Here is a 19,234-nt window from a genome sequence, read left to right on the forward strand (position 1 = left end):
ATAAACTTGAGACAAAGACACAAAGAACTTCCTAAATTAAAATGTTAAAGTGGCAAAATTATTATCTAATAATAACAGAGTACTTAACTTGTTCTCACCTCATCTTAGGCTTCTTTGAAAAGTGGAAACTATTTTATATCATAAAAGTCATAGATAATCATTATATTGTGGGGCAAAATATTAGACACACGTACTATCATCTGAACTTCTTGCAATGACACCGAGTCACCCAGAGCTCAGTGGAACGACTGCTCTGCTTTGCTACCCAGGAAAAAAAGTGAACAAATGCAGTGAATTTTGTTCATATACGGAACTTGAACAGGGCTTCTGAGAGCATGTGAATGAAAGGAAAAAACTGAAACCCCTTTCAGCAGCTCCTGCCATACCTGCTTCATAGGTGGTGGCGTGGGCAGTCATGCTCCAGGTGCTGGACCGCCGCCCTTTGGTGACCATGACAGAGAACTCGTACATGGTGTTAGGCTTCAGGCCGATGACAGTGTGACTCAGGGCTGTTGTATCTGCTGACTGCAAAGAGATGGAGCAAAGGATGTCTTTAAAGCAACTCTTGTGGCTGGTAGCTAAGCAAAACACAATCACAATGGATTCTTTTCTCCAAGCAAAACAGTAGCTCTGTTGCTACTTCATACATTAATGGGAGTATTTTTAGGACCGTAAATATGATACTAAACTTTCTGCCTATAATTTAAGCAGTTAAATAAATTATTGTGATGCTTTCTCTTTTCCTTTTCCCAGACAAAGCAATTTGCAATGCATTTTTTTTTCAAATGCAAATTGAAAGCTAACACTGTGTCCTTCATCTATGCCCATATGAGGAAAAAAGAGGAACATTTCCACGACTTAAACATTCATTTCCAGCCTCTTTGATGTGTTCCTTCCAAAAAAAGAAAGAAGAAAAAAAGTTTTTAATATCTACTGATTTGTAGTGGAGGCTCAGAAAGCATTTTTACCACTAGAATGGACCTGACTAAGCTTCCCGGGTACTGTGGGGAACACATATTTATAATATCAAGAGGACCCTTGCATAAAGATTTATTTTTATATTCATAAAACACACTTTTGTTTGGTTAAATATAGTATTTTTATGCATTAGGTTATGTTTGAAAGACATTACTGATCTGCCTCACTGTGATATGTTCTGAACAACTAAACATTGATGTCGATGTGAATATTAAATTGTTCATTTATATTTGGTCAATTTAGCTTTTTCCCTCAGCACATAGTAAGGACCAATTTGAGCCAAACTGCACTGGTATCAACGGAGACGAGTGAGGAGAATATTATAGGACATACGGTGGCAACTGAAGAAAATCAATTCCTGCGTTTTTCAAGCTCCAGAGCCTGGTGTGCAGTCCTCGAGCGTCAACAATTTACAGTACAGTGAGTTCCAGGTGCGTGCTTTTACATGTTTATACACCTATGGACCTCAAGTTTACTGATTAAGACAACCTAGGAACGCCTTTGCATCAGAAAACCACCTTGCTGTTCACATCTGAGTAGCAGGTATCTTGCCAGCAGACATCAGCAATGGCATTCTGCTGCTAATCACCAAATCGGATGTTTCAAAAATAAATCGACCTTCACTAAAAATGCTACATCGAGTTTCCAGCACACTGCAGAATAAAGCAGTAATATTTAAGGGGAAAGTGGGAAAAATTTACTTTGCAGAGACATTAAGGAACGCACTATGTATGCCTGCATGGCACGCTGTTTTTTAGCACATGTGCTCTGACAGATGTTTTGCATGCTACTTAATAGGAAGACTAATTGCAATACCAGATTTTATCATCTTCATACTCAATTAAAATCCCCAGTCCTTGGAAATCAGCAGTTTTGCAACTTCTTCGTAGTAAGGACTTAATCCAGCAGAGAATCACCTTCTATAAGACCTGCTGAAGCGAAGACTGTACTAATAAAATCAAAAACTACTTAGTTATACTCAGCTACTTGTCAAAGATGGCAAAATCTAGCTGCTAGGGTTTACAAAAATTATTCCTCAACTAAAAGCTGGATTTCAATAAAGGGAAGAATAATTTCCTCCCCCAGAGAAGATTTTGGAAGAAACGATTTATGACATAAAATGCTGTTCAGCATCACTGAGGGTAACTAATTCTGATAACTATCACTATGGAAGTGCCCTGACAGCAAACACGACCAGGAAAAAATCACACAGAAAAAAACTGTAGGAATTGAACCCACTGCTGGACAAAATAGTCTTTAGTGGAACACAGCCATGTTGGGTCCTTTCTAAGAAAAGAAAGTTATTTGTCTCCAGCTGAGTGTTTTTCTTTGAATATTTCACTTGGGACTATTAGCATTTCAGTAGTCCTAAGCATCCCTAAAGTTAATATCATATTGAGATGAAGGTAGTATAACTGGAACAAGTACCTTAGTAATTCCATGCTATGCCTTTTTGGGATGGTTTGTACAAAGTAAAGTTGGCAGGGCAAAGTTCAATTTATAAACCTCAATGGAAAAGGCTAAAACTTTCTTTATATTAGATTTGATATACAGTTTTGAAGCTATGGAAGTTTTTAATGGGCAAATTTGAAAAGAATTGCATATTCAATACCAACACATAGGCAAATGGGATCTTTTTGTGAGCCTGATCTAAAGCCCTTTGAAAAAAAATGGAAGGTTTCCCCACTGTTTTCAAAGAAGAACATAATAAGCTTCATCTCGTTTCCTTGAAAAATGGGGCTATTTCAGGAAAGAAGACCTTCTGCAAGATTTTTTATTGTTTATGCTTGGGGGTGATTGAACTGGAATAAGGGAGTCAGCCTGGCCCTGAATGTGTCGTCTTCAGGCTGGCCAAACGAGAGAGGAAGGCAGAAAAAGGGGACTTCACTTTTGCTCCTCTCCTCGTCAGCCACCCCCGTGGTTTAGCAGAAGACTTGGACAACTCTGGGCCGGAGGTTTGTTTGGCACCCATCATTTCCCACAGCTGAGTATATGCGTTGTGAAACGAGAGAAATGTTATGAATGACTGTGAAGAGCAAAACATAATGCTGTTTTTTTGGGGGGAGCTTTGATTTCCCCCCATGAGCTGGTTTCCCACTTGCTGTGCTTCCCCGTGCTTTATTCCTCACATTTCTGGGTACAGAAATCTGTCCTTAAACAGGAGCCGGATTGAGGGATGCTGTTCAAATCACTACAGTGCATCGTTTTGGCATCCTTAATTATAAAAGAGCTTGTTACAACCGCATGAGCATAAAAAATGATAGTTATAAATGGGTCTCATCGTTATGCCAGCATCTGGGGTTGTCAGAAGTATGGCAGTAGGCATAACACTACGGCATGAACAGATACTTGCAAAGATGTGCAAAGCTTTACAAAGATTTGCCTTGCAAAGATTTAAAAGCCTTGCAAAGATTTAAAAGCTTTACATTGGCCAGTACCTGCAGTAAAAAAACGGCTGCCCTGAGTTTTCCCTCAGCCAACAGGAGCGCAAATCGGGAGCAGCACAACTGAAATCAAGGGCTCACGGTGGCACGTGGACCCAGCTGATACCAACAAGCCAAATTCTTATGGGAGATGTAAGGGGGAATGTGAAAAGCCACACTCAGAAAAGAGGTTGAAGGTAAGATCTTCTCCATCATCATTCCCATTTTTTCCAAAAATGATCTGAGAAAGATCTCAAGATTAGAGTCCATAAGATGCGTAACCTGAACCTGAAAGATGCAGAGAGCCATCCTTGGGATTTTGGAAGGGCCAGCCTGTATTTAGACAAATAATTCAGGCTCTAATCGGAGGAGCCTCAAAAACGTACAGAGCATCGCCTGTTCTAGAGTCCTAATAAAAACAACTTACGTGAGGTTGCTTTTGTTAGGACATGGAACTGTAAAAAATGGGGTATCCACTTGCAGTATAAAAATGTATTCCTAGCAAACAGCTTGCTATGGATCTATATGATCCTCTAGGCAAGAGAGGACAACCGTTATGGTAGGGCATGGGAGGAAGGACACACTTATTATGGGGAAGGTGGATGTTATATGAGGTGCAATATATAAGCTGACAATAGCGTGTGGAAAGGAAAACCAAGCAAACAGAACAACCTAAAGTCTGTGCTTATTGCTTTCCATTCCCTGCGTCTCCGTATCTCTTTGCTAAACTGCACCTGTTTTGGTAGTGTTTTCATTAGGACTGGAAAATAAATTCTCATACAGGAAGTAGCATACCTCTGCTGCTGCCGTATCCGTTCAAACTGAGAAGTTTTCCTGCAAAGTAACCTCCAGTTTTGACGTTTGGGAATATGGTGTATGGGTGGAACTGCCGTACAGGGTGGGAGGTATCGCAATTGGTATTTCTTCCCATTCCCACTACTGTACTGTGGTATCACACCTATGACTAATTTATACCTGGTTGGTAAAGATTAAAGATCATAACTTTCATCAATTAGCATGTAGAATTAATATATGCTATTTTCATCCAACTAAATACGCAGGTTTTTAGCAAGCAGCAGTTACTCAAGTAAATCTCCTTTTGAATGAAAGAGGAATCTTGGTTGAGGAAAGTTTGTAAAAGCCAACTCAAAGTCTCTGCAAATAAAATATGAACGGATGAAACAGTTCGTAAATTCATAACGTGCTAAAACTTCACCTTGTATTTAGCATTTGTAGAATAGCTGGTTCTCCATCGGACTGTGTAGAAGCGAACCTCCGTCGTCTTTTGGTTCTTCGGGACAGAGTTGTCTGCCCAGATGACCCTCACCGCGTCATGGGTCAGTGCAACAGCCTGCACACCTACTGGTGGGAGCATGGGGGTGGAGATATCTGGGACTGACGTAGGGAAATCATCAAGCAAAGGATAAAAATCAACTTCTAATGGATCGATGGGGTCTGGGTCCATACATCACCAAATGAGCATTCCAAAATAAATGGATACGTAAGTTAAACGGAAAAAAAATGAAACGGAACACGAACAAGCCACCAAGGGGCACACAGCACGATGGGTTAAATGCATGGCATTAATGAGGAGGAGGAACATGAGAAGAACAGAAAGAGAAGCATTAAAGCAAAATGAAAACGCAGCAGCAACATTTCAGTTACATTACTATAACAAAACCGGCGGTAACAGCAATTTTTCACCATTTGTTGAAGTACTTCCACGCACGCTGTGTTTCCTTCACATGAGATTAAGACAATGAGCAGCCTCTTTTCCCAATGATTTACATTTTCTTAAAAAATTGAATCATGTATACGATACATTATTGGAAACACCTCCAAAGTGGAGTGTCATCTACAAACCTGATTTATAGACACGACTTAATCTCATGTGCGTAGGAGTTACCTACGCTTTTCTTTCTTGGCTGCCTCTTTTAGGCTCTTTTGTTGTGTTAGGCTCTTGAAGGGAACGTGGTCTATATTGGTTCAACGTTTGTTAGGCAAAACGGAACATCATAATTTCACTGCTGAAGCGAAGATCTTGGCGTTGTTGGTTTAATACTGCCAGCATAAAAATGTGTGCTTCCAGGTACGGATATGTGGATTATCTTCAAGTAGCCTTCTTCTTCCCTGTATCTGCAATTGGCTGGCCTTCGAGGAGCAAGACAGGGAGCATCCTGGGCATAACCTGACAGTACGGTATGGAGTATCAGAGGCAAATTCTGGTTGACTAAATTATAGAGACTGTTGCACATTTCGTTTCATTTCCAAAAGTTCAGACCTCGGTTTGGCTCTGATGATGCTCCTGCTCTTGGCTTCACCTGGCTCTCTTTCAGGAGGAAGGAAGAATTCCCCGCTTGCCTTACCCCACGGACCGATGCTTAAGGCGTTCATCTCAGAAACGAGATGTGAGTATGAGTCTTCTTCGAAAGAGGTGCATTTATCCACCCCAGCTGCTGTGTGCCACTGAGGACAGGCAGCAGCAGCTCAGCACCCTCATTCCTTGCGCTTATGGCATCGCTCTTCGATGCAAACAATGGTCACCACTGTAAAAATGGCAACAGCCCTTCCTTTTGGGGCTCCCAGGGGAGCTACAGACCATTGCTCCTCAGCCTAGACATGTCCATCCTTGTCCAAGTGCCAGGTTTAAGCACCTGTGGACAACTTCAGGTCTATCCTTTTCAACTGTATGATTCATTATTTAACAGCCGTGATCTTTCTAACTATCATTTCAAACTGCAGTGGGTAAAATACAGCACACAAAAAAAGGCTGTATTTTTTTTCCCTAAAATAATGTGCTAATTAATTAATCAAAGTATAAATGACTCTTAGTATTTCCTCCCTGACAATTGCTACAGTTTGTCTGCTCCGTGTGCATTTCCAGCTCCTGACACGCTTTGATCACTTGTGTTTTATGATTTTGTAATTTATTATTCACAACTTCAGGATGCCACAGCCTTTGGAAGGAAAAACAGAGTAGACAAGGATGTTTAAAATGTATGATAAGCCATTAGTTCAACCTGCTTCTTTTGTAGCTTCTTTCATCAAAAGCTTCTTCATAAGAAGCAGGCACTGAAGGAAATAAAACAATCTGGTGTTGTGTAGTGATCCAAACCCCAAGCCCACGTTCCACGAGGGCAGGAATGGGCAGCTGAACCTTTTTTTTAATTATTTTTTTTGCCCAGTCTCAGTGAATTGAGTTTCTCTAAGGTTGAAAGTGAACAGTTTCTTTTTCTGAAATGAAGTTTTCCAAAGGAAGTGCCTGTAAACTTTGTAAGGTGAGCAGTTTTTGTTCCTGTGTTGTGTTTTTTTCATACTAATGATGGAAGTTAATGTAACTGGCGCCAAGTTCCTATTTTAGCAAATACCGCACTTCCTTTCTCCACTCTTTCCAATACTGAAAACTTAAGGGCTGTTGTAGAGGAGATTATGAAAAGAGGCTGGTTTTAGCAAAATAAATGGTCACTCACTCAATCAAAATAATTTGTTTTTTGAAACATGTCATCACTGACCTGAGGAGGAGGGAAATGTCTGTAATCCACGGGTGGCTGAAAATAGGTCCCTAAATACTTCCCCTGGTTTCCACCGAAGTTTCATTCGCTAGTATTTATGCATGGACATCTGTCATTTGGAAATTGCAATCTCTCAACAGAAAATAGTTTCTCGCTCTCTTTGGAGATTTGATTTGTGAATATTACACGTTACATAACTCGGGCAGACCCCAAGGTACGTGCACGCATGCTAAGTGGACACACAAACACACGGGTCTTGGTTCTTGCTTGCACCCAGCTCCCATGCTTTCCTGCTTTGCTGGAAGCAAAACTTTTTGAGATGCTCTTCCACAAGTCGCCCAGGCTCCCAGGGGTTGTATCTGCCCGGCAGGAGGCTCAGGTATGAGATGTGCTCAGTGATGAGAGAAGCACCGAGGTGCTCAAAGACGATCATCGCATCAGATAACCCAAGCCTGCATTACCTTTTTTTCACCTGGATATTGTTGAATTTACAAGAGGTTATACACACGCATGAAATCAAACCCCACAGGCCAGATGGGTCGTTTGTAAATGGAGTCAGACAAGGAACAAGCAAACTTAAAAATTAAAGTCTCTGTGGGCCCCGAGGCAAACTCACTGGAAAGAAGATTTTACCAGACACATGCTCAGCAAGAATGACCTCTGTAGATTCCAGACAAGAAGCAAAACTAATACTTTTGAACCAGAAGTTCCCTGACACTTATTACATCAAATATCATTTTTTATGGCTACCCTTGATTGTATAATGAATCTCTCTTTTTTTTCCTCCTGACTTTCCAAGATTTCTTATGGGAATACTTCACAAAACTGCATGCTGGAAGCCGTTTTTCCTTGCAGAGTCACCGAGCAGCCATTTGGTTTCTTTCTTCCTCGCGGCACACCCACGCCAGCGTCAGTGACCGGGTTGCTCTCAGTGACACAGCTCCCCTTCCAGGCAGCTCTGAACACCATGGGTGGGCCACGAGAAAAAAAAGGTCACCAAATGACGGTGTCAATCCAGAGGAAAAACAGGTTGTTTTTTTTCTTGATTCTGTTCTTTTAACCCTTTTTTTTTTCCTGTGCATAAAACTGACGAGGCAGTCCAGACGTTGTACAAAACAGTTCTGCTCCTGTAACTTTGCTGTTGTCCCGACATCATAATTGTGAAAAGAGCTGCCTATGAGCACTCTGCTCAGCTACTGCTGGGAAATTCCTTCTGTGAGCCTTGTCCTGTCCTGTAAATCAGCATCTTCATCTTTTCTAACTCCTTTACCTGCTTCTGCAAATGTGCATGACATGAATGTGGTTTTTTGTTTTTTAACTAATTCATTTTCACTTAAACTACTTTAAGAAGGGAGGAAACAAAAATAATTCCATCTGGGCTTAATTCAGCACAGCAACCCCTATCTCTACATTTCCAAAAGCTTTGGGAGTCATGCTTCTCCCAGGCCAAACCGTACCAAAGAGCAAGCACTTGTGAGCATCCCATTAAATATATAGAGCCAATTTCTGGGAAGGGTAAATAATTCATTCTGTCCGTGTCATTAAAATAAAGAAGAAAACGAAGCTGATTTATTCTAGCAGGGACTTGGAGGTCACAGAGCTCTTTTTCCATTGCCTTGCCCCAAATCGTTTTGCCTATTGCGCCCGTTTGTGAGGCTGCTGTTTGGTGCTGCGGAGCAGATCGAGAGCCAGCATTTCCCGACTCACCTGTCATCGACCTGGTGGTGGCACTTTCGTACAGAGGCACTCCTTCGCCAGCGTTGTTAAAGGCCTTCAAGGAAATCACGTAGTGGGAGCTCGGCTCTGCAGGAGAAAACAGATAAGGCAAAAGAAAACACACGCTGTTAAAGTCAGGGCTGGCAGGAAGAACGGACGAGCGCTTTCCTGAAAAAGAAGAAAAAAGACAACAAAGTTAAGCCAACGTCTGTGCAAGAGAAAGATGGGACCCGCAGTGAGCATGACGGTCAGAAACAGCTCATGAATTGCCATTTTACCACTTCTTATCTTACCGGGAACCCCCCATGCTATGCTGTGGACGGCAGGGATTTAACGCACGGATCAACTTTGGGGCGCGCTGTGAAATGAGCAGGTCAGGTCCACGTTGCTTCTCGCTATGATTTCCTAAGGAAAACAAGACTATCCATTTTCCTGACTTTCTCCATGCAAATTGCTTCATCCCTCTTTTTATTTTTTTTTCCTAGAGAAATTAATTCTAGCTGTGCAAAAGACAATTACGGAAGATATCGGCCTGAATATATTGGGCTTTCCAACACCTGTCAAACACGGCACCTGCCTTCACGAAGTCCTTTACTGGAAAATAAGAAATGTTTGTTATGTGAGGAGGCATTTATTAATGTGACACTGCAAAAGCCCTGCTGCAGAATTACATATTTCATCTGCATTAACACCAAATGAGCCCAGCGTGATTAATATTATTACAGCGCACCTGAAATGAGTAAATAATCTTTAAGTGCTTATTGCATATTGTTACTAATGTCTTTCCCGCCCACGTATTTTGTACTTAATTTAATGACCAGCAGAAACAGTGACATACTTACTTAATATTCAGATGGCTTCTTTGCTTCTATCGCGAAAGAACTAAACTTTAAAAATTGCCAAACAAATGGCGGGTGCATTAATAAATCCTTGCGCTAAGTATTGTATGGTTATTAATTCAGTTCGTATTCCCTGCAATGTCATTAGTCACGAGGAAATTATTTTGCATTCACAGAGATGGAGTATATATTTTCATACGATCTCCACTACATATTAACATACAACTTTTAATTTCTAAATTAAGTGGTGCAACTCTCTAGGTTCCACACGAAGATTTATTTATTGAGACATGTAGTGATTATTTAGCTAAGCGTTTAATAACATCACATTCAGTTGTTTCTGTGTAAGAGAAAACATTTCATATGCTCAGTCTAGACAGATATGGTCACTACCAGTCTTCCTTCTGTCCCTGACCCAACTGCTGTGCCTATTTAGGAGTTTTGAAAGCCACCGGGCAGAGTTACACAAGTGGTTAGTACGGACCATTCCCTATTGTATACTTTGGTAAATGTAGGGAAGGATGCCAAAAGATGAAGCTTTAGGACTTGGAGATGTACCAAGTATTTGCTGACAGTTACTATAGCAAGACAAATTTTGCACCATAGTTTTTTTTCTAACTACTTGGTTACCTTTGAAAATAAACGTGCCTCACCACGGTCCTATCCATTTTCTATTTTCATACCACCGGAAGGAAGCTATGAGCTCTCTGAACATATAGAAGAGCACATATGACAACAGACAATGGAATTAATCTTATTTTTTTTGCAGCCTTCTCCAAGTTAGGCACGTTAGGGCTGTCCCTATAGGGATGGAAGAGGCAGGCATCTCTGAAGGACACTGCTAAGACAGGAATTTAAGTAAGATCAGATGAATCAGCCTCTACGGGTTGGTATACATCTCCACTGATTATGTTGAGAGCACAGACATCTGGACTTCATTTGGCTTAAATTTTAAATAATGAAACATTAGTCAGAAAAGCGTGTCACCTTGAACATCGATAGTTTAAATGTGAAAAATTACTCGTGAAACCTGGTTCTAGAAATTACTGTCAAAACCCCCAAAACATGTAACTGTCACATTTAATCAAAATACGTTGTGAATTCCCGATAATGAAGAAGCAAAAGGAGTGACTAATAGCTAATTTGATGATGAAAAATGTACTCACGCAAATTGACAAACCGGGTGGAAAAATGTGATAAATTTGTGGAAAATTTTAAAATAAAGACCATATAGCACATCCTTCATTACAATTGCCTATACAGCACAATATATAGTCCATCAAATGTTATCAGTTGAACAGACTGACATTTGATATACGTTTCTAACTAGGTTGGCTAAGGTTACATCTGCAAAAATGAGCTCAGATTGGGATGAGGATGCAATCTGCAGCTTTCTGTTAAAAACATGAAAAATTCAGGTGGCTAATTTGAGCTGCTGCTAACTGGAGCAATAAATAATTGCATGAGTCTCTTCTTAGATAAGAGGAAAAAAAGGCAATTTGCTGTGGCACAGGGTTTGAACACAGTATCAGAGTTTGTTGTTTAATCCGATACAACAAAAAAAGCGAAAAAGCATTAGTATTATCACATAGAAAGTTGCTTTTTGAACGGCATTATATATTTGTAATACTTACGGGGTCATTCTGATGCTCTCCGGAAAAGTGCCCCTGACTGGAATGGGAGTTCAAACGAGGAAAGGTTTTTAGTATAAACCTACTAATAAGAGCAGCAGCTAATGGAACAGAAAGGCTGCTGGCAGTCCTGGCAGCTACAGCGCTGAAGAAACAATGACAGAGAAGGGCTCTAGAGATGATGATTGCAAGAATTCCAGAGTAAATTCTGATTTTTTTTTCCAACTGGTTCCTATTCATTGCAGTGAGGAATGCAACCAAGTAACAATGCTGCTACCATTTGTATTAGCTATTCTGGAGCAGGAGAAGGAGAGAATTATATGCTTTTTTTTTTTTTTCTAGCACATTAACTCTCTTCTTGCCTTTGAAGGAACAGAGCGAAGAATTCAGCTCTAATCAGAGCACCAGGAAAGAATCCATCATGTCAATGTTGGTGTGGAACATGCTCTGGAAATAAAGCTGTGTTGTGCAGTTCAACTTTAAAAAAAAAAGGTAAAAGAAGTCCAAACTAAGCACGAACAAAATCAATTTCTTCTGACGGATGTTGCTACTGAAAAGAAAATAATCAACGAATAGCAACTTGCTGAAGATACCACAGTTATTTTTTTCTTAAAGAACAGAAAATTGCGACATCTCTACATTCATTACACGGGGTCTTTTGACAAATGTTTTCACGTGGAATTTAATTCTCTCTTTAAACTATAACTATAAAGTAAACGTTTGATAACCAGACGTGAACTCTTTGCCAAGAAAACCCCTAGCCTTGAACTACGGTGTTGCGCAGAGGGCAGTGCACTTGGCTGCTTTTCCAGATCGGCTCCTTTACCTCTCAAATAAAAATTCATTCTCGGTTCTGCTCATTCCCCATTATAACAATTACCTGACACAAGGGACCGGCAGAGTGCTCTGCAGATTAGTACCCTGGGAGAGCTGAAGCTCAGGCAGAGTCTCCTGATCGTCATGAAAACGTTGCTCATCCCATCACACCACTTAGAACTGCTGTCTTGCACTTAACAACAGCTGAAGTTCTTCTAATTTAATGGAGCCAATAAAAGAACAATAAAGGTTAGTTAGATGTTCAATAATCTTCTCCCAACACCTTTGTCAGTGCCTTTCCTGATCCTTACAGAAAGGGAAGCACGAAGGGAAGTAGCAGTTCGTTTAGATCTGGTCCCTTTTACTCCGCTTGAGCATCAGGATGAACTCATGAATACAGTGGAATAACATGCTTATGGTGCCAGAGCTTGCTTAGGAAGAAAACTGCCACCTTCTGCTTTTTTATTTTATTTTTTGATTTCCATTACTAAGCTGGTTTTAACTGTAGGCTACAGGAAGCTACCCTTGGGATGGCTGAGACAGTAGGAAGGGATCCATCACGAGAAACAGCTGTAGTCTCCCCATAGACAAAGTGGAAACAAAGATATCTTGTCAAAACAGATGGGGTCTGACAATACCTTGCAGTAAAGGGACAAGGCGGGAGCTGTACCAAGAGGAATTCCTATAAGTTATTGGGGAAAAAAAATAAATAAATATATATATATATATATATATATATATATATATATAAGGGTTGTCGAAAAGTGAGGCAGTGGTCCAAAGAGGTGGTCTAGACGAGGTTGAAAGCAGAGTAACTCCTGCAGGAATTGCTCTTCTAAAAGAGAAAAGGTCTTCAAGAGAATTATGCCTACGCCCTGCATGTCATGTCATTGCCACCCGTGCTGAGCAACCCTCTAAGGGGCAGTCATTCCAAATTATCTCAAGAAGCAACCGAAGATCAGCCTAATTTACTCCTGTCTGGGTTTGCAAAAACATTGCACTTGGTAATCAATAGTACCAGTATCAGTTCCAAGACCTGGTAACACTAGCTTATTGCCAGGAAAAGGTAATCTGTCAATAGGACAAATGTCAAATTGAAGTATAAACTCTGCACACCGAGGCTACTGGATTCCAAGAAACCAAGAGGGAAAAGTGCTGCCAACATCACCATCAAAGGTAGCGCTGTTTTTCTCTAACCTCAACCCAAAAGATACTTGGCCTCCTCTGTGCGGAAATTACCCTCAAGCAATGCACTGTACACCATCTCCCAAAAAAAGAGAGGTGCCTTGACTCTCATTTTACAAATATCCACGGGTTTCTAACACACCCAATGGCCAGTAGATTAAATCCCATTAAAAGAAACAGTCAGGAAGATGTATTCCACTTCTTGGACAACATACAGTTCCCCTTGAAAGCAACGCTTGGAAGCAGATTTTAGCACAAGCTAGGGAAATTACATCCATCTTTTAAAAAAATAAATCTTTAAATCATATTAGCAGTCTTTAATGGTATTAGTAAATTTAAATATTCCACTAGAATAGACTCTAGTGGTGACTTTCTCCAAATGACTTTCTTCTATGTTGTCAGCTAGAGCAAAACACTTTTGTTTTATTCCTTCTAGGCACTCTACGACATCAACAGCCACATTTCAGTGGTGGATGAGGAGACACCCCTCCGATATTACTTTGTGGACTGTGTCAGGTCATTTGGAAAGGACTTACTATCAGAAAGGCTAAAACGGAAAATAAAGAGCTTGTGTATCGCTTCCGATAAAACAAGAGCCCCACCAGTGAATTATCCCTTTTACAGCACAACAGAATTGGCCTGGATTTTCGTCTTCTGGTAAACTGAGCAATCCATAAAAATAGCGAAGAACTTTGTTCATTTAAGGCAAACTTACCAAATTCACTGTTAAATTCAAGTATGCCTTTTCCATGGTGATACAGAATGGGCCTTATAACTTCTTTGTGAATAGAAAGCACGAACTATAAGTTTTTTAATTTGGCACTTTGTTTTTTTTTTTTTTTTTCCATGCAGAAAGGTTTCATCCAATGTTAAAATAATGTCAGCTAAATAACATGGGTTTTAAGCATCAGGAGTGCTGAGGTCTCCTGAAAATCAATCGCTTCTGTTTAGGATCTGAGTGGCAATGCAGATTGCTGGTTGAGGCATCAAAATTGGAAACATTTGCACTAGCAAAATGACTGCCTGAGAGTTAAAGGCCTCCTTAGGAAATTAAAAAATAATGTCAAAAACAAAACAAAAGACCCATTTGTTCTGAAAGTGAATATAGAGGATATAATATAGAATAATATATATATAGTATATAATATAGAATATGGAGAACAGTGGAAACTTGGATTTGTATTTGCAGTATGTCACCAACATCTTGAGAGAACTATGGACCACTCACCATTTTTTGTACCTTCAGTCCCCACGGTATTAACTTTTATTTTCCATTTCCTTTAGTCTTTTGCCTATGAGCTAGATGAAGCAGAGGCTCGCAGTATGTTTCTACATTAACTAGACAATTAAACCCTGATCTCATCTTGAACTTGTGGGCACTTCCGTAGCACAAATAATAAAGACCTGTTAATACTTAGACGTGGTTTAAATATCAATTCAAGTCAATCTGGAATTGTCCCCGAAGAGCAACGTTCTGCCCATCTGCTTCACAGAGATGAGGGACGAGGGACAGAGGGGGTCCTACACATCTCCATTTCAAACAATTCTCAGCAAATCAGCCCTCACAGCCAACATATACCTACCCCCACGGCCAGGTACGGCTGTGGGAGCTCACCACGCCACCGTGCCACGAGGACCTGGGGAGCACCGACCTCCAGAGCATCACACCAGGCTGCTGCAGCACAGGGCGCCCCGCTATTTTGGGGGAGCCTGGGCATTTACAGTTGCTCGGGCTCATTCGGGAAACATTTAACTTTGAAAACACTAGGGACAGTGTTTAACGGAGCAAAGAGAATTTATAATGAGAATCTGTTAAGTGCTTTTATTTGAATGCAGTTCAGGAGACGCGCCACAAATCTGTATTTACAGTTGTTTTTAAGAAGTCACCTAGTCATACATTATGCCCGCTTCCTGATTTCGCTTGCGAGCTCTGTCCTGTGTGCATTATAACCAAGCGCGCAGGGCTTTTTCAAAGCAAAGGCTGTAATTTGAGCATGCTTAGAAATAGGTCTTGTCTCCTGTGGAGATGTGAACCTTTACAACCCCCACGGTGCGTTGCAAGCTCAGTGCATTCAGTGTCGGTGCTGATGCTAAACAACAAAAAAATCCCTATGCGTATCCCAGACATTTGTTATTGACGTTACAAATGCAGTCAAACTCGGGGAAAGTGAAGTAGTGTAGCAGAAAATGAAGTGTAAGACATATGGAGAAATGAATAAAAAATGAATGGCCGTGACTTCAGATGCCTTCTGACACCAGAGGAAATGCCATTAATGCACCAGTCGGGTTAACCAGAGGGTGGGCAAGATTTCTTCAGGCACCCATACACAAAAAAATAACAATGAAAGTTGCACTGGGAGGAGAGGTTTGTTTCCCTTGCAAAAAAGAAGTCTTTAGTCCAAACAAATGTGGACCTATGAATCTGGGTCACTTGGCAGTTTTCTTCTCCTTGGTGTCTCCTGATGATACCAGTAACGCTCGAGAAGACGAGGTGCAGTGTTGTATCTGTCCTTGTGCATGAAAACTGAGATTGTAATGAAGATTTTGGTTTTTTATTTTCTTTTCTATTGATAAATGAATATAAACAAGAAATATTCTTGGCTATTTGTATCATTTCTATCCCAATTTGTTGGGATGAGTTGTTCTTAGGCGTTGTGTTCTTTACCAACCATAAGTAGAAATATACAGCTTACACCAGCATTATTATATATAGAATATTCCACTCCATCTACTGTTAATGGATCCTAAACATTTTGTCAGGAAAGCCAGTTTAGCTATTTATTACAACTGGAGAATGATGGCATAAATAAACCAAAATACCTTGAGGAAAGTCAGCCAGAGTGAAGCAGAAGAGTGGATTCCTACATGGAGTTGTATGGCTGCAATCCATTTGTGCCCAGAGGATTAACTTGAGGATGCTCTTAAAATCTATACAATTTCTGATTTGGGGGAGTTATGCCAGATCTGTGTGTAATGTAAATAGAGCACGGATCTCAAAGCGACCCTTTTGCTTGCCAGTAATTTCTCTGTACTCCGCAAGCAAAACAAAGTCAGGGAGGAACGAGAGAAAATTGATGCATGAAGTATTTGGGTAAATGGCAGGATTCCTTAAATGACAGTCAGTTTTGAAAGGCAAGAAAGAAAATGAACAGTCCCTGGAGTCTCAAAGTGCCTTTCCTTGTTAGTGTTGTGTTTTAATGCGAGCTATGAGAGAAACAGTGAGATGCACAAAATTTAACAGATTTTTGTTTGATTTTCACCACTCCATTTTGTATTAAAAAATGCGAAGGGAAGAAAACAACCCCAAACTACATTAAAAAGCTTTTTAGTTCCCTTTCATGTCTTTGTTATAATCCGCAACTGTCATCTGCAAAGATTAAAGAAAATGAAGAACCTTCTTTCTTTCTCTTTCCAATAAACGCAAATGCTTTTTTGTTGTCTTGTCTATGCACGACGGTCAAATTTAATCTGATCTGCACTTAAAATGAAGGTGGATTTGATGGAATCCTTAGTATCCCTACCGACATGTTTGTTAAAATAGAAATTTAGAAATAAGAGCTTTATTTTCATTTCTTGTAATTTGTAATTGTTGGGTGGTGGGGTTTGTTTTTTTTGTAGTTTAGATGAATGTGGCAGACTGAAGGGATTGTGACAGTCTTACTCTCAGCACCCGATGTGACCTAGGCAGGGGCAGCTTGGAGGACAAGGGCACATCAGCGTGTCCCACCCTTGTCCCTTCGTGCTGCCACCACCACGGGACGTGGGGAGATGGGGACATCCCATCATCGGGGAGCTGCTGAGAGCCAGTGTGCCGGCACAGGCTGGGAAACGACGCCTATGAGAGATAGGAAAGTGCACTATAAAACGACTTCTCTGCGTGAGTTTTTAATAAGTTCGTATTATTTATACCGTAGCTCCAATTCTCCAAACTACTAATTAAGCAGAAATTGCTCCCATCCATTAAATTTGCTCTTCGGAGCTTAAAAATTTCAAATGTGCATAGCTCCGGGCTTTATGGGAGGAGAGGGAGGAACTTTTAAAAGTCTCTGCTAGACGTGCTGTACATTCTGCACTTTGCTTTCATTGCTGGGCCGGGAGGATCAAAGGTTCAAGTTAAAAAGAGCCCTGAAAATAATACTTCAAGATGTGCGCGCTCCAGCTTCCCAATCAAACTCTTTCAAGAGGGTGCATATGAATTCCTGCATGCTCGGGGAGATCAATGGAGCTTTCTCTTAGGTCACAGAAAGGCAGCTGTGCTTAAAAACTCTTTATAAAATGATTCTCACGTACAGAAAGGGGGAGGACGGGATGTGCTCTAAGGTAGAAAGTCCACGTTTCTGGAAAACTTGTGAATTTGGTACTCCTTTCTCATCATATTTAAAGTTATTGGAATAGCTGTAAAAGTCATTTTATACACTTGTTCTTGGAAAGGCTTAGGGCATTTTACAGATGGACTAATGTTATGGACGCCATATGGATACCCTACTGTTAGTAGTAGGATGCTACTAACTAGAGGATAACTCTACTGTTTCCATCCAAAGGTTTTTCAAAGCATTTTTGCTCTTGGGACATCACGACGATGGCAGCACCAGTGCGAGGATGCCAAGGAGAGCCTACTTGTATCCATTATCGCTGTCGTTTATTAAAATATTCCACAGTGAGTTATCAAAATATCCTAGGATGATATAATAATGTTGTTAGCCTATCGGAATATGCTATTCTAAAGTTACTGTGCTTTATTTTTTCAATATATTATTTAAAAACACAGCTTTACGACCTACTAAAAGGTTTATGTAAATTATTACAGCTGGTGTTTTGTTTCAGATACTCTGGGTTTTATGTTTGCAGAATCGGTAAAAATGGAAATCTCCTTGGCATGCTTCTTCCCTTTTCATTTAAGCATTTATTTCACGAGCAAGCTTTAATACAAAGCTCCATGGAGATGAGCCCTGCCAGTTCATTGCTACGTGTACCGTCTTCTGAGTTGGATCAGCACAGAAATCGTTACTTCTTACGTGTAAAAGATCAGAATTGGCACCCGTGAATTCTCCAATATTGTTAAAGCAACCATTAATCAGCCAATAACCTTTCCATTTATAATCACAAGCAACAAATAAAAAAAAAGCAATAAATAAATGAATGAAGCGGTTCTCTAGAAATGCATCTCCTCGTTAGAATTATTCATTTGAAAGTCAGTCGGGCACTGTTTTTTCTGTCACAGAAAAGGTTGAACGAGAGCAGGGGACGCTTGCTCCTGAAATTTATGAGACCGACATCAGATATCTTTCACATGCTGCAGGAAGAAAACACAACAAATCCTTCACCGACAAAGCTGAAGTCTCTGTATATTCTTGGATTCTTCTGTGCCCACAGAGAGTATGTCTCCCAGGCAATATGACCACTCAGTCATGAGAAAATCACCCTATTTAATTCATTCCAGAGAGAAAGTGTAACCTCTATATACTTGTATTCAAGATGATCATCAGACAGAATAAAGTTCTCAATCGCTATTATGAAAGGCTGAGTACTTGTCTTCATGTTTTTCAAGTGATTTATTCAGCAGCTCAAGTGTGCTACTCAGACAACTGCTCTAACAGCCCGGGTACAGGCTGAGCCGGTTCTTAGAAAAGTTTTGCCTGGTGGAAGTAATCAATTAAGTACCCCAAATATGATGCAAAGCAGCCATATGAAGTGTGCGTGTCAGTATGATTATCAAGAGGGAAGGAATTAAGAAGCAGGCCACCCTGTAAGCAAGTAGGTCTCCATCCTCCCCTAACGAGGGATCTACTTAAGAAGGTCTCCCCTTGCATCCAAGCCCTGTACTTTCAAGCAGAGCTTTCAAATTAATATTAAAATTTAGGATTACGGAGGTGCAGTGAAGTATCTAATAGGATTTCTAAAGAAACTGCTATCTGTCTTCCATCCAAAAGCTGTAAGTACTAGGTGTAACTAGTACTAGGCGTTCTTAGTCAATCATTAGCAGCAGATTGAAGGTGCAAATATATTTGGCATTTCCTAATTAGCTCTAGGATGGCGTATTCTGATGCATAACCACGCACACCATGGCCAAGTTACAGTTATGGGCGTCTGCAGCTGTCAACAGGGAGAAGAAAGAATGAGAAGATGGAGCTCTT

The 19,234-nt window shown here is 40.5% G+C and overlaps 1 protein-coding gene across 1 annotated transcript in view; it reads right to left on the reverse strand.

Annotated features, from left to right (window-relative positions):
* Nucleotides 1–19,234, reverse strand: part of DCC (DCC netrin 1 receptor) — a 280,795-nt gene that overhangs the window by 51,312 nt on the left and 210,249 nt on the right. Inside the window, exons 16-18 of the mRNA XM_050716343.1 lie at nt 8,621–8,716; nt 4,618–4,856; nt 387–525 (exon numbers count right to left, since the gene is read on the reverse strand). Coding sequence (XP_050572300.1) covers nt 387–525; nt 4,618–4,856; nt 8,621–8,716 — 474 coding nt within the window. The remainder of the gene's footprint in view (nt 1–386; nt 526–4,617; nt 4,857–8,620; nt 8,717–19,234) is intronic.

The sequence above is a fragment of the Cygnus atratus genome, chromosome Z (genome assembly GCF_013377495.2).
Source record: "Cygnus atratus isolate AKBS03 ecotype Queensland, Australia chromosome Z, CAtr_DNAZoo_HiC_assembly, whole genome shotgun sequence".
Lineage (NCBI taxonomy): Eukaryota > Metazoa > Chordata > Aves > Anseriformes > Anatidae > Cygnus > Cygnus atratus.